We start from the raw sequence: 15,874 nt of genomic DNA on the forward strand, positions 1-15,874 counted from the left end.
ATACATCAATATATTTTTTCTTACACAATTTGCAAAAATATATAATTTTTCCAAAGAATTAGTCATTGAGGTATAGGTACTTAAACAAGTTTCCTCACAAAAAGTTATGTACCTTACCAGGCATTTGGACAATATGCAATATTATATAATTTCTATCAAACCATATACATGTATTTTGCTACATACTGGTGTGAACTAGCTATTCAACACAGACAGTTTGTTTTTACCTTAATTGACCCTTTTTCTGAATTTTATTTCACATTTCTTAAACTCTGATAATCTTTTAAATGTGGTGTGAAGTTGAGAAAAAAAATGAGTAGAATTAATAAATGGATCATTTTCAATAGAAATGTATTGTTTTTTTATTATGGTGCCTAATAAAAAGTTTCATCAGGTTTTGGGGGGAGGGGATGCGATCCTGCCAACAGTAATAAAATTTTCAAAATGGGTTACAGAAAATTAGAATTTTTAAAGTTTGGATCATATGTGCATGCAGATTAAACAGTCCAAGGTAGATGCAGTTTATGACACAATAGCTAGTAAAATAAAATCTTGTCAAAACCATATCATTAAGGAGGGAGTTAGGATAGAATTTCCATAGAAATGTAAATACAGTCTGTTTTAACATGTCCTTGTTCAAGATTATCAGTGTTCAATATGCCAAAATTCGACTGTATTAATCGACATACTGAGAGCTCTTGAGATTTTGAGAACCTGTTAATATTATTTGAATTGTTCCTGTAATACTAGTTTTGAGAGAGGTATGTGAAAGCTTCTAAAGGCCACAATGAGGTTAACTTTTTGAATATTCTCCTTACTTATTATTATAAATTATCGATCTGAAATTATCATTTAAAAATGTATTAAAATTGGTTTTAATGTAAGCAGATAGCAAAATCACTTTTTGAAAATGAAACCCCAACAATTTCTCACCAAATTAAAAATTTTGCTCCGATTTTTTGGTTTGAAAATGATAAATTATTTTTGAGTAACATTCGATCCTTTTCTTTCTTTTCTTTTTCTTTAAGGTAGTCCAACCTTCAGGTTTATAAAATTACCAGTTAAGTAATCAAAAATACTCATAAAAGTATCTCCAAATCACCAAAGTTATATTAATTTATCCACAATATTTCTTTAAATAGATTAAAGTTAATCATATTAATACATAGGGAAAATTGTCAAATCACCAATATTTTTGCAGAAAAAGCGAATTGGAATATCAGCAATGCATTTTCTAATTGCAAATTGATCAACAAATATATTTTAGATTAAAAAACGATAGGTATCCTGGCATTCAGAGAAATTGTCATGATTTTTATACTTATTTGGTATTTTTTGTCTTCTATTTCTGTCATGTATTTTTTAATACGTAAGTGTAAAAGGCTTTTGCTATCATTGCAAGACACCACAAATCACTTCTTATTTTATATCATGCTCATAAGCTTTGGTATCTAAGGCTGGATTCAAGAAAATCTTATTTCTCTAAAACTGTATTAATTTTTTTTTTCTTTTATAGATACAAATGTCAACTTTTATAAGACCTTTTTAAAGACTTCCAAAAACCTTGAATCTTATAAAGATGAATAAAATGAAAATTGCTGCATGAAAAAAAGTCATTTTCAAAGCTTTATTCTGATGCATTTCAAATTAAATATTAATTTAGTTATTTTTCCTGGCTGAGGATCGGATATTTTTTTGCTCATTTCCGAAGGAATTTCAATTTTGTCCGATCAGGTAAATATAAGACTTTTTGGCCCGTGTCCATTTGTTATTATATTGTAGAGGGCGCTTAGACAAGCACAGACCGGCAAAATGGCAGCAGTAAGTAATGCGAAGCAAATATCTCTGCAAAATTGCTACTTTTCTCTTAACTTTAAATTAATTACTTAAGTTTTTGAAAGAATTTCTTTATTCACATTGTCATTTGTAACTGTTGGTGATTTTTATGATTGATTCAATCTGTTTAGACGGAGAAATGGGCCACACGTGCCTTTGTTGACATCTTGCTCTGCACTTGGATATCGAACTTACTCGAACAAACTCTAGTCGATAACTAATCAGAGTGTAAAATGTTTTGAAAAATTAGTTGTTTTTACAGAAAACTAAACATATAATGGTTTAAAATGCCCATTATAACTTGGTTTTTATTTCATTTCATTTTTTTTTTAAAAGATAGACTATTAAAATGATCTGAACGGGTAACTATGCAATATTGAACCAATCTACAATTATTTTCATTATTTTTGTCATATATGACGTTTTCAGGCCAGGCATAATCACTTGATTTAACTACATATACAGATTGATAAAACTAACTATATCAGGTCCAGGAAAATCACTATATTTAGCTATATAGCTAAATCTACCTATATAGCTTTATTTACCTGTATAATATAGCTTTATTTACCTATGTAATATAGCTTTATTTAGCTATTGTTGTTGTTGTTGTTGTTATCATGTATTTTCCTCCGTTGACTTCGGAGCACCCTGTGATGACAGGAAGATTACTCAAGAATGTTTTTTTTTAAAAAAAGGCATAATCGAAGTAGTGTCTATAATCGAGATATGTTCACTGCCCTTCTGTTGTGAATATCAAATAGTAGGTTCCTGCTTATCTCTTCGATATCACTTGTTATCACATTGTTTTTTCCAAGAATGTCCAAGATCTCAGTCTTAGAACTGTCTAGCAGGCACTGTAAAAGGTTAGTCGAGTCGCACATAATCTTACTGACGGTCTGAGGGTTATAGTGCTGGACTAGTAGTTGGTATAGTGCATCTAGATGTTTATCTCGGATAGCTTGGTATGTGGAGCAGTGGAGAATAAGGTGTTCTCTATCCTCATTGGCGGCATTGCATAGTAGACAGGTTGAAGAGACTGTGTGCTGGTTGAACTTGGCTCTGTTGGACTGTAGGATATATGTTCCGGTTACAATTTTTGCCTTGATGGAAGCCTTTGCTACTGCTCTGGTGTTGTTTGGTACATAGTCCCATAGTTGGTGTACTTGCTTTGTTAACTTTGGTTGCAGTGCTAGGTGTTTCAAGGATGGTTTGTCTGTTGCTTCATTCTGCCATTGGGTTGTTTGGTGTTCTTGTATAGCCTGGTTTAGCATGGTTTTCCATTTTCCTGAGGAGGGTGGTGTCTCCATTAGTTCGTAGGCAGTAGGCAGGTGGTATTTCTGTAGGAGTTTCCTTACATGTGTGAACCAGCTATTACTGTTCTGATCTTTTAGCGCAAGTTGACGTCTGGCTACTTCATATTCTGCACTGTCTTGATTCTTGATGATCTTGTAGAACGCTGTTAGTGTATTTTTCTCTATGCATACAGTAATTGGTATAGCCCCCAGGAGTGAGTACACAGCAATGGTAGGTGTTTTTACTGGTAGCCCTTGGATCTGTTTCAGTAACTTTCTCTCATAAAGTAGCAGTTCTTGTTCTTCGCTTCTAGATAGGATGACAGCCTCTAATCCATATGTCATTCTTGGTCTTCAGAATGTGGTGTAGATCTTATAAGAGACTTTGGGATTGATACCATTTTTTCCATGCAATCCTGCCCCAAGTAGTGCATACATCGTTCTTCTGCCAAGTTGGATTCTACTTTGGATGTCGTTTTTGCCATTTGATGATCTTATCAGTCCAACATGTTTTGTTGTTTCCACTTCTTCTATCTCCTTATCACCCAAAGTCCAAATCTGGGTTGGTCTGTTCTTGTGCGCGTTGATTATTATAACGTCGCTTTTAGAAGAGTTGATGGTGACTTTATCTCGCTTGGTTTCATTGTGAACGATATGTAGCGCTTGTTGTAGGTCCGATGGGTTATGCGATATGAGGGCTATGTCGTCAGCAACTGTAGGACATCCAATAAAGGTGGTACCAATGGAGGCTCCAATTTTGTTTGCTCTGAGAATATCAAGAAGCTGGTTGTTGTAAGCTTTGTAAAGAGTTGGTGAGAGTTTGGCTCCTTGTCGGATTCCCTGCTGGGCAACAAAACCAGTGCTCAATCCTCCCTTCCACTTTACTCTTGTAGTGGCTTCGGTCTGTAACATTTTCATTAGTACCCATGAGTCGTCTGAAATGCCATAGTGGTAGAGCTTTTGGAATAGAATCTCATGGTCTAGTTTATCAAATGCCTTCTCAGCGTCTAAGGTGGTAATCGCAACACTTTGACCTCTATCTTTTGCCTCATTGATGCCTTCTGTTATGAGTATGGCTGCATTTACAGGTGAGGTTTTCTCAGTAAATCCTCGTTGCACTGGGTTCTGTATTTTACTTATGGTTGGCTCTATATGGTTTTTTAAGATGGATTCAAGTATTTTTCCAAGTACAGGGGTAACAGCTATCCCTCTATAGTTACCTGGGATTTTGGAGTCTTTATCCTTCTTTAGTACAGGAGTTACTAACCCAGTGGCAGTCTTGAGTATTTCTGGAATGTTACATTCTCTCTTAATGGTGTTTAAGATGGCAGTTGTGTATTTTACTATAGTAGCTCCACCCTTTTTGAAGTGTTCAGCTGTAAGCCCTAGATGGTCAGGTGCTTTGTTGTTGGCTAGCTTACTGATGGCATTTTCCACTTGCATTTGTGTGATATCTGGGATCTCACTTCTCTTCTCAGAGTCTTCCAGGATTTCTTTGATGAGTGTACATTCTTCTTCATTTTCCTGGTTGGCATCAGGAGTTCCAAGTCTATTGAAGTGTGTGTTCCAGCCTTCTAAAATTTGTTCATCTCCTTGTAGTTCGTGTCCGTCTAGGTATAAGGTGTCTGTTTCTGCACAGTGTGCAGTACGTTGTTCTCGTACCAGCTTAAAAAACAGTTTTTGGTTGAGATCTGCAGATTCCATTATATCGCTGTACTTCTTTTCACGTATGCGAGCTTGGGCTTGTCGCTGTTTCTGTCTCAACGTTTTCTTTGTTGCCTTCATGTTGTTGAATAGCATGCAGTTTTGTCCTTTTGGAGATCCTTCCATAACCCAGTCATAATGTGCTTTCTTAGCTATCCTAGAAGCTTGTCCACTATCCTCATTCCAGGGTGTTCGTCCTTTCTTCTTTTGAGTTCTCTTACCGTTGGCTTTATGCTTTGGTATTGCAGTTTCAGCCGCTGTATGTAGAGTTTTGCTGAGGTGTACAATATCCAATATTAGCTGAATATTGGTGTTGTCGTTCTGGCATTTGGATTCTTCGTTTAGATATTCATCAATAGAGGATTGGTATCTGGAATCATCACATTTAATCCACTTTGGTTTATGGTATTCAGTTGTTGTAGGTGGTTCAGTCTTTGCCTTCTTGTGTGGTTTTATGTAGATTTTCCCAGTAGTAAGGACATGATCGGATGTGTTGGTACTTTGCTGACCTCGTATACTGACCTGCTGTATACCATCATCACTTTGGTCTTGTAGTTTGAGGAGGTAGTCAATCTGTGAAGTGCTTTTGTTATCATGGTGAAAGAAAGTTGGTTCTTCAGGGTAATACTCTGGTGTGATGATGCTAAGTTCTTTGCAGAATTCCCTCAGTAGATTGTCCAAATTATTCGGGTTTGGTCTATGTAAAGAAGCGTTTAGGTCACCGCCCAATAGGATAGTATGGGTTCTCCTGTATTTTGTTATGGTTTCTCTAACTACATCTAGGGAGTCTCTGTATTCTGCACTTGTATGTTTTCCACCTCTACATGGCATATAGGCATTGATTATGCATAGTGGTCTTGGCTTTGCATACAACTCGATAATAGCAATGTGGTTGTTACTTTCAGGGAGTGGTTTAATGTGGCTCGAGATGTTCTTTGGCCAGATAGTAGCTACGCCTCCATATCCTCTGATTCGTTCTTTGTGGCTAATGGGTGAATCTTCATCAACATACCTTGCATAAAAGTCATGGTCATGCAGTATGTTTCCAATTTCCCTCTCTTCAAACTTGAACATCCAGTGCTCTTGGATTAGCAAAATGTCTATTTCTTTCAGTATCTCGTTGATGTAGACTGAGTTGCCTTTGATGTTCTGTACATTTAAGGTTCCAATTTTCATTTCCCTCTTTTCACAGTGTTGGTTTGGATCTAGTTTTTGGTATGGTGTTCTTGTACTACTTTTGTCCTTACAGTTGGGTGCTACTTCTGTTGGTACAGTTGGTATAATGGGCGACCGGTCAGATGGTTGGCTAGTATGTGCACTAGGGTGGAGGCTTGGCCATGCACTAAAAAAGACTGACTGTTTCCTTGGGTTTTTGGGTTGTCTATTGTTTTATCTGGTCTGGTAGGGCTAGTTGGTCTGTTATGCTCCCTTTCATCATTGCGACATGGTTTTAGTCGATTTGAGTTAATGTAAGTCTGGTTTAGGATGGTGATTGGCCTTGTTTCTTGACCTTTGCTGACGCTACACTCCATCCTAGCTTTAGGTGTTATATTAGGCTCGTAATCAGGGTTTGAGTTATAAACATTCCTTTGGCTTCCCATCTTATTGTTATCTTGGTCAAGTTGTAGATTACAGTTTCCTGTGTTCTCATTTTGGTTGGTTGGATGGTGTTTTCAGTTCCATACTTTTGTCAGTGTTCGAGATAATAGTAGTATGTGGAGTACTAATCTTTTCCTTGTGCCTGTATGTAGTTGTAGTTTCACTTGGTGTGCTAATCTGTTTGGGAGAAAAAACCTCAACTTCACTTAATTCTAAGCTAGGTTTCTTTTTTGGCTTCTGTTGTGTTTCTAGTCTAGTGTTAATCTCATTTGATGGCACCTGTGAGATTGCTGTGTTTTGTCCCTTTGTCTTTGTACGTGGCTGGGTATTCAGTTTTGGTTGTAGGTCCTCCACATCAACCACATATAAGGATTTATCATTGTCTCTACTCTCATTCATACAGGTATATTGATCCCTCATCTTGTGATTTTGGTTGGTTACTGCAGTGCGTTCCACTTCCTTATTTATGGACTCTACATTTGTGCCCTTCTTATCAGCTGGTGCCATTAAATCAATCTTCAGATTAATGTGGTCTATTTTAAGGAGAACTGTTTCCATCATGACTTGGTTTCTCTGAATCATTAGCTTCATTCCTTCCATGTCATTAAGTTGGGGTAGGGTGTTGGGAATCTGCTGTTGACTTAGAAGCTGATGTCTTTTGAGTGTGAGAATTTGTTTATCTTTTTCCTGTACCACAGTTTCCAGTATTATTACTTCAACCTTACATGCTGCTAATTGTTTTTCTATATCTTCAAGTTGAAAGGCCTTTTTGGATTTAGGTGCCTTGGGAGGGTTAACAGTTTTCCTCTCACTGTCTTTTTTGGTTTTCATAGCTGCTGTCTTGTTGGGTGCCTTATTGTCTTGGTGAGTGACTGTCATAACTTCTGAGGTGGTGACAGTTGTTGTTGGGTTTGACCATTCGGGTAATGTTGTCTTGACTCCTGTTTCATCATTTGTGTCTCTTTCTATGTTAGACTTTGGGGTTGAGGTTTGGTCTCTATATGGCCTTTGTATGGGTATTTGTCCATCCGTGGTAGTCTTGACACCAGTCTCCTCATCAAGTGAGTACTCGTGTGCAGTCTTGTTAGGACTTGTTGGTGTTTCCAAATTATAAGTTCTGTCATCAGTGCAATCTTCAGCTTCGTCTCCCCTCATACCTAGTGCAGATAGCTCAAAAATATCATCAGTTGTTTGTCAGCTATTGCAGTGGTATTCAAGTTGATTGTTGTCCCTGTGCCTATTATAAAGACTGATTGGCATTCCATCACAATAGTAGTGGATCCAGTTGAGGCATTTTGTACACTCGATTACTAGTCCGTCCGCAGGTCTGTCGCATATGGGGCATGTTGACAGAGTTTGGCCCGCTCCTGTTGTGATTGGCATTATGCTATTAGGACAAGAAGACTCGACTCTCTGGTTTCCAACTTTCATGATTTGTAGAAAGGCTTTTGGAGTAGTTTCTGTTAGATCCAAGGGCGGATCCAGAGGGGGGGTCCAGGGGGTCCGGACCCCCCTTTTTCGCGGACCAAAAAATGTATACACCCCCCCCCCCCCCCCCCCCCCCAAAAAAAAATTATAAATATAAATCAAGAAAAAAAGGAAAGAAAGAAAAAAGAAAGAAAAGAAATAGAAAGTTGACGAGATCTTACCGGAAACATCAGCGCAGTACGTATACAGTTTTGTTTAGAATAACTCCGAAGCTGCTTCCAGTAAGGCATGAAGATTAAACTGTCCATAATTCATAAATATTATGGTAAGCTTTTACTTTTTTTTATTAAGAGTTGTTTATATTGAACTAGGCTACTAGCCAAATGTTTGATTCTTAGGCTGAGTCATACACGACGATTTTGAAAAAGGTCGTTTCACGTGTAACACAAATACATGTGGAAGGCTGGTTGTTACAATGTATCATGAACATTGGCTAACATATACAGTAATATATTGACGGTGTGACCGTTGTAGCGAGCGCAAGCTATATAGTACAAACTTTATGCTCCGAGTTCAAACACAAAACGGGGGGGGGGGGGCTTTTCTTTTTAATTCTCAAGCCATGAATAGATATATAACATACAGATTGAGTACAAAATTTATAAGAAGCCCTGTGATCTGAACAAACTTTGTTTATCAAATATTCAGTTCATGAAAGGGTTAGGCAGTAAAACAAGCACTGCAGCTATTTCAGTTTTTTGCATATTTTTTATAAAACACATAGGGACCTATTATACTATATTTATCACATAAACGTCACGTTTCAAAACTACACGTGGGGGTGGTTAATGTGATTATCAATTTCATTAATTTTGATACAAATACCCCAAACTATGCTTAAACTCTCAAGTCTGTGAACGGCACGGTGTAGGGGAGGGGTCTACCATTGAGTTTTATCTTCAGAGAGAGTCAGCTATTAATATTCCTTTTAAAAGGAGGAGTCCAATTTTACCTTTTCTTTCTTTCTTTTTTTTTTACAATTTGTAGGAAAAAAAAGGTTGGGTGGTTCCCTACCCTCCCCGATGTAATGTACATGTATATTTTTAAAGTAAAATAAATTCTAGATAGGCCTTCATGTGCGGATACCCCTTCCCCCATTTTTTTGGTTATGTGAGCCTACGAAATAAAAAAATGTATTATCAAAATTGTATATCCTTGTAGCAAACAGAGAATTATAACTGAAAATTAATGTTAGTAATATGCCTCTGCTGGTGGACTTTTAGTCCCCAAGGGTATTCATAAGCCCAGTTTCGTCTAGTACTCCAGTGCTAGCATGAAACGGATATATAAATTTTAATGTGATAAATTTTAGAAATAAAGGACGTATCTCCCTCTGGCATAGCTCTGGTCCTTGTTCGGATTTTGGCTCATGTTCGGCACTTTCGATCCATGCTCGTAGCTCTTTATCTTTTTAAAGATTTCCAATAGTTTTGGTCTGAGCATCACCGAAGAGACATTATTTGTCGAAATGCGCATCTGGTGCATCAAAGTTCATACCGTTCATTTCTTATGATAAATATAGAGTTTTACGATATTTCTGTTAGATCTGTCACTCCAGTACAATTGACCAGAATAGTAAATGTCTAAAGTTGATAGAGCAATTCGCTATAGATATTTGGGACTCTAGGTCTGATCAGAACAGTGTGATATTGGGTTAATATCAAACAATTGTTTTGTATTATTAGTCTCCCTTTCTCGCTTTGCTGAGAAGAGGGAGGGGTGCTAGTTTACTCTCGGTCCATCTATCCACCTGTCTGTCCTTCCGATTGCGATTTTCCGGATTTTTTCTTTAGATCATTTACATGTACACAAACAAAGTGGGGTGAAATTTGGGAGCGGTAGATGTTGCAAACAGTACCTAATAGGTCAAAATGTTGGACCCCCCCTTTTACAAATTCCTGGATCCGCCTATGAGATCTGTTGCATCTTGCCTAGTATTGCCTTCTTGGTTGGATTGATTCTGAGCAGTTTCTGTGGGAGTGGTTATACGTGTATCTACTAGACTGTGGTTTGGAATGGTAGCAGAACTGTTTCTCTGGTTGATTTCAGCTTGATGGATTTGTCCCATAATAGATAGCTGATAGTCTTGTATTGCCTGGAGTTCTAGTTCCAGCTGTAGTCTGATGTCATTGTTGGAGCTGTGATAAAGTGGATCATTTCTTACATTGTCAGTTATAACTCTATGATCATTAAAATAAAGGAGGCTATTTTTGCCATTAATCATGATTTTTGACTTAGTTAAGTACAGCATGACGCAAAACTGTAGGGCAAGGACCAACCTAGGGGGCGACTGAGGCGAAATAGTCGCTTTTGGGCTTCAAACTTCGCTGTAATTTATCACAAAAGCGAAGTTTAAGTCGCTCTATAATTTGCAACCTCTTTATTGAAAGTCATTAAAAATCTATTAAGAAACATGGTAGAATCCAGGGGCGTAGTATCTGGGGGGGCCAGGGGGGGCCTGGCCCCCCCACTTTTTTTCCCAACCTAACTTACACTGTAGGAAATGTTAATTCAAAGCCTGTTTGGCCCCCCCACTTTTAGAAATGTACCGAAAATGTAGTATAAGAATTGGTACTAAAAGTAGTTGACACTTAAAAAAATTTTACCTACCCCCCCCCCCCCCCACGAAATAGGATTTTCGACTTCGGGCAACACTTTTTCCTTTTTTTTTTTTTTTTTTTTTTTTTTTTGCTTGTCAACTTTTTCAGGTAAGTAAAAAAAATTTTTTCTCTGCCTGGCCCCCCCACTTTCAAAAACGATGCTACGCCACTGGAATCGTCAGTATTTTATAAATCTTGTTTTATTACTGCTGAAATAAACAAAACAGCAGGACACTTGCACCTGTTTCGCTACTAATATGACCAATGCATCGAACACCCTGTCGGAACTCCTCTAGATTTTACCCTTCCGTGTTTGAAAAAGTCCATTATTACAAGTTACACACAACCAGACGTAAAACAGCTGGTCAGCTATCGATGTCATGCCAAAGATGTTGGAGATGATTTTACACCCTTTTATTACCAAATAATTAATTCATGCTGTGAATACAGACATATTTAACTGTTAAATTGTGGAGTTACTGACTGTCTAAGAAGTTACATGTTCAATCAGCTTGCAGGGCTTAGTACATCAAACTTTTTTCAGAAAAAGAATTTAACCTATTGGAAACAGATTTTGAAGAGAAAATAATGCAATGAGGCTGAAAATTTTAAATGAAAAGGTAGAATTTGAAAGTTAATTGTGCATATTATGCAAGAAATGAAAAAAAAATTACATTGGGCATCATTGTTTTATTTTTTTTTTTGTTAGATATACCTTGTTATTGGAAAAAATTCAGAAAGTTTCTCTTTTAAAAAAGAATTATTTATACTGATGTCAACATGCATAGTCAATAAAGAAAAATTATTGAAAATGTATTTTAAAGTTATTTAAACAATGAAATGCATTATTATGTAGTTTCATTTTTAAAAAGTTTTATAATGATCAGTGAGCATCACACGCGCCAAGAAGTCTCCCTAAATTTCAAAACTTCTCCCTTAATTTCTCTCAGGGAGAAGTGAAGTCTCCCTAAATTTTGGGTCTAGGTTGGTCCTTGGTAGGGTCTTTCTTCCTCTTCCTGAAGAGTGGCTACTGACTTGGATTTTCGTCTCTACTTTAGTGTTAGTCTGTTCTTCTCTGGAAACGACTTTTACAGAATATGGGTATGTAGTGTCGTTTGACATCTGCTTGTAGTAATGAGTTATCTTTTCAGTGAAAATGCTGTAGGTGTTGGGCTGCATTTCAAATATGTGGTTACCTCCATTGTCAACATATGCTATCTTAGCAGGGAGATCACATGAGCGTATCTTCCTCTCTATGTTCATCTTTTGGTTCAGCTTGTATTTCTTGCGTTCTTCAGTTTGTTGTGTCACATCAGTAGTGGGATTCGCTGGTGTTTGTCTCCTATCCATAACCCTCTGGCTTCGCCTTACTTGGTTATCGTCGATGGGCCCTCTGATATCGAGATTATGTGCCATGCTGAAATTCTCAGGATTAAAAGAGTTCATACACTAAAAACTAGCTGGTAGTTAGTACTATGCTAAAAGCTCGGGGTCGCTGTATATAAAATAGTTTATGCACACATATACAAGACAATGACAATACACTTGGTTGACCACACAAATAAAACAAGGTGGCTTCGACTAAAAAAACTAAAAGCTGGTGATAAAATGTCTCTGATAAAGATCAGCAGTGTCTAAAAAGACTTCGGGTGGTAAATGGGATACGAAAATGACAAATGGGTGGATGAATTGAATTGGCGGGAAGGGCAGTGAACAATAAAAGTAGAATTTTCTTCATAAAAGGTAAAAGTTCGCTAGTTTTCTAAGGTATGTCCATAACACAATACTTTCCACAACCAATATGTGCTAAAATATGTACAGGGTGCTCCCTTAACATGCACAGAATATGAAAATTTGCCACAGCCAAGTTTCCCTCAACCTCTGTTTACACCGGAAGTTCAGAGTAAATTTCTGTTTTATGAAAAGCAGACAAAAAGTCGCACAATGAGGCAATATTAGTTTTCAATTTTGCAATGGACTGAAAACAATTCACCAAAAACCCACTTACAAAAACGTTTCTCCTTTTGTGCAAATGCAATCAAAGATCTAAAAGTTTTGGGGCTATGTATAACAGTTAATCTGTAAGTTAGCAGCTACTTTAACAAAGAAAAGCAGTTTTGGTCAACAAGATGATTGGTAATAATTGAGCACAAAGCAAGGCAATCACACTTAGTCATGCCTCACCGCACTTCCAGCTATCCAAACAATAGAGATGCATTTTTTGGTTAAAAAGTGTTTAAAAGAGGCAGTGTGTTTACTATCTATGCCCTAGGTTGTTTTTATCAAACCTTTTAAAAAATATATCAGCCATAATTTACAAGCGACTTTTTGTCTGCTTTTTATGAAACAGAAACTTATTCCAAAATAGCCAAATAAAGCTATATTATATAGGTAAAGCCGCTTGGTCCGATTCTAATCGCTAAAAAAAGATATTCGTTTTTCTTCTTGAAAAATAATTGTACATAAGTTATTTCAACTTTTGTCAAATTATATCCCCAAAGTCTTTTTCTTTTTAAAGATATCAAAATTCCAAAGTTAAAAAAATAATTTTTGTTAGGTCACACAAAAAATAATCCTTTGTTTACATTGCGTGAAATCACCTTCGAAAAATTAAATTTATCGCTTACATGTATAACTCATGAAGAACAAACCCGAGCATTTTTTCCACAACAAAGTGTACACGGGCAATATTCTAGCCCTCGTTACTAAACTCCTTTTTTAAAGAATCTTTAAAAATATCTGATTTTCCTTTATTCTGTAAATATGCATATTAATATAAAAATTACTATGGATTATATTCAGTTAATTTCTTAATTTTTAAAAGATATATCATGACTTAGGATTCTACTAATGGAAAAAAAATACTCGTGTTTGAATTCTCTTCATAATTAGATATAACCGATAAAAGTATTTTTTTCAAAGGTGACTTCAAAACAGATCTTAACTTCCCGGCAGGAACTGCTGTTTGTGAACAAGGTTTTTGGTCTATGTTTTCCATGTAAGGATTGTTGTAATAAACTATTAAATCAATCTTATAATTAATTTTATATATTATCTATGTAATGACATACTTTTATTGTTTAAGATAATATGTGCCTGTTTCGGATGAAGCGGCTGTAAATAAAGCTATATAGGTAAATTAAGCTATATAGCTAAATATAGTGATTTTCCTGGACCTGTATATATCATCATGATCATATATATACGTACACAGGTTGATAAAACTTCAAAATAACTATCTAGCTTTTTCGAATCTAGGTTGTTTAGCCTCGATAACCTGTTTACACTGAGTGGTTTTTTTGCCTCTTTCCCTGTTCATCCTGAATGGATTTGCCCCGCATGGTTCTTTCCAACAATACAGTGTACTTGCATGATGTTTCAACAAAATTTGTTTAATCACCGATTGAGTACATATAGATTTACATAATTGAGCACTTCAATAAATTTTGATTAAGAGTTGCCGATTGATCATAATTATTTCTGATTTTAGTGACAGATGATACAAACTTTACCTTGTAAAATTATGAATCAGAAAAAAATTTCATGGACATCTTTGTAACTTATAAAAATGTTTAAAATATAATATCTTAAGTAAAGTTTCTATTTAATTCCAACAATCTCCAACTTTTGTCTTAAATTTTGATTTAAGTAGATTTGCGTTATTTAAAATGTATTGAAGAGTGTGAACTGTGAAGATCGCTCTAGAATCTAGATACATTAAAAATCTTGACCAGTGCACACACACACGAAAACCACAAACATAAACCATTGGAGATTTGTCGTAGCAAACTGTCAAAATACACACCTTGATAAGCTACGGGTATAATCAGGGAAAAACAATTTGACACAAAACCACTCGGAGCATACATGTCATCGCGGTAAACCCTGCAGTAATTCTTATTTTTAGCTCACCTCGACGAAGTTCAAGAACTTATATCTGATCCTGATAAAAGAAAAATAGTCAAACTGGAGTTGTACCATTTTGACTTTAATGGCTTTAAGACTGAATTACTTCTTCAAGCCTAATTTTTCATAATTTTGTAAACTTTTATTTAATTTAATATCTTGTTATTTAGCCAACAGCAGAGAAAGTTCAAGAAATAAGAGAAGTTACAAGGATTGAGAGAATAGGTAAGTAATAGGTTTAAAGATAATAAGACACATATGCCACATAAATACATTGGAAGATAATGAAACATCTGTTGAAACCTGTTTATAATACTTTCAGAATCAAATAATTCTTATAAAGGAAATGTTTAGTATGTTGTTTAATGATCGATGTTATTAACCACATTTTAGAATATTTATCATTAATTTGTTCTAAAACGTGTAACGATAAATACATATACAAGTGGCAGCTGCACCAAACTTCTCTCCAATAATGTGAGGTTCAAATATTTTAAATTAAATTGGAGGTTTCAGAGATTAATCTATTATGACAAACAGAAACTGACAAACTACTGAAACAGCCCTGAATTTAGGGGGTGGGGGGGCTGGGGATGGGGTTAGGAGAGGGGAATTGGATTCATTAAAAAAAAAGGTTATATAAATGTAGTAAGTGCACACATAATTTTTTTAAGTTTCCTATAATATCTGATAATATTTATAACAGGTGCTCATTCACACATTCGTGGTCTGGGATTGGATGATGCTTTAGAAGCCAGAAATGTGTCACAAGGCATGGTGGGTCAGACGGAGGCCAGACGGGCTGCTGGGGTCATACTGGAAATGATCAAGGTCTGTATCAGGAACATTCTGCAAATGCAGGCTCATAATGATTGCTATAAAGAATACACTTTTTAAATATTGGAAATAAGTAATTTTAATAGCATTGAATGGGTTCAAAATCAAAAGCTTGATGGATAAAAATTTTAAATACACACAACATTGTTTTTATTTTTGAAAAGTAAGTACTGATCTATTGTTGCTAGTTCTCAGAGTAGTTCATTAGACTTCATATTTTTATAGTCACTATTATTTTTAATTCTTTTGGTGCAGGAGGGTAAGATAGCGGGCAGAGCAGTCCTCATAGCAGGTCATCCTGGCACCGGAAAAACAGCCATTGCTATGGGTAAATATACTACTTCTTGTTTTATGATTAGTTAATTAGAGCATCTTATAGCATTATTCTCAGAGAGATAATGTGTTAGGTGTTAAAGTATGAAAAATTGATTCTTGGATATTTGTTTATTCTTTTGTGTAGTATGATAAAGATCAAATCTTCTTAATGTTTTGCATAATATGAGGTTTTGGCATTAATATAGAGTTATTTCTCTGATTTTGATATCAGGTTACATTTGACCAATGATTTCTAATTCAAATGTTTAAAAAGTCATCATTATCTAAACTTGA

At 35.8% G+C, this 15,874-nt stretch overlaps 1 protein-coding gene across 1 annotated transcript in view; it reads left to right on the forward strand.

Moving 5' to 3' along the window:
* The first annotated feature begins 1,760 nt into the window (after positions 1-1,760).
* LOC134252696 (ruvB-like 2) overlaps positions 1,761-15,874 on the forward strand; it is a 20,398-nt gene continuing 6,284 nt past the window's right edge. Inside the window, exons 1-4 of the mRNA XM_062735197.1 lie at positions 1,761-1,821; positions 14,599-14,653; positions 15,135-15,259; positions 15,521-15,593. Coding sequence (XP_062591181.1) covers positions 1,813-1,821; positions 14,599-14,653; positions 15,135-15,259; positions 15,521-15,593 — 262 coding nt within the window. The 5' untranslated portion in view covers positions 1,761-1,812. The remainder of the gene's footprint in view (positions 1,822-14,598; positions 14,654-15,134; positions 15,260-15,520; positions 15,594-15,874) is intronic.

Source organism: Saccostrea cucullata, unplaced genomic scaffold (genome assembly GCF_032062105.1).
Source record: "Saccostrea cucullata isolate Sc308-1 unplaced genomic scaffold, CSIRO_AGI_Scuc_v1 ctg99, whole genome shotgun sequence".
NCBI lineage: Eukaryota > Metazoa > Mollusca > Bivalvia > Ostreida > Ostreidae > Saccostrea > Saccostrea cuccullata.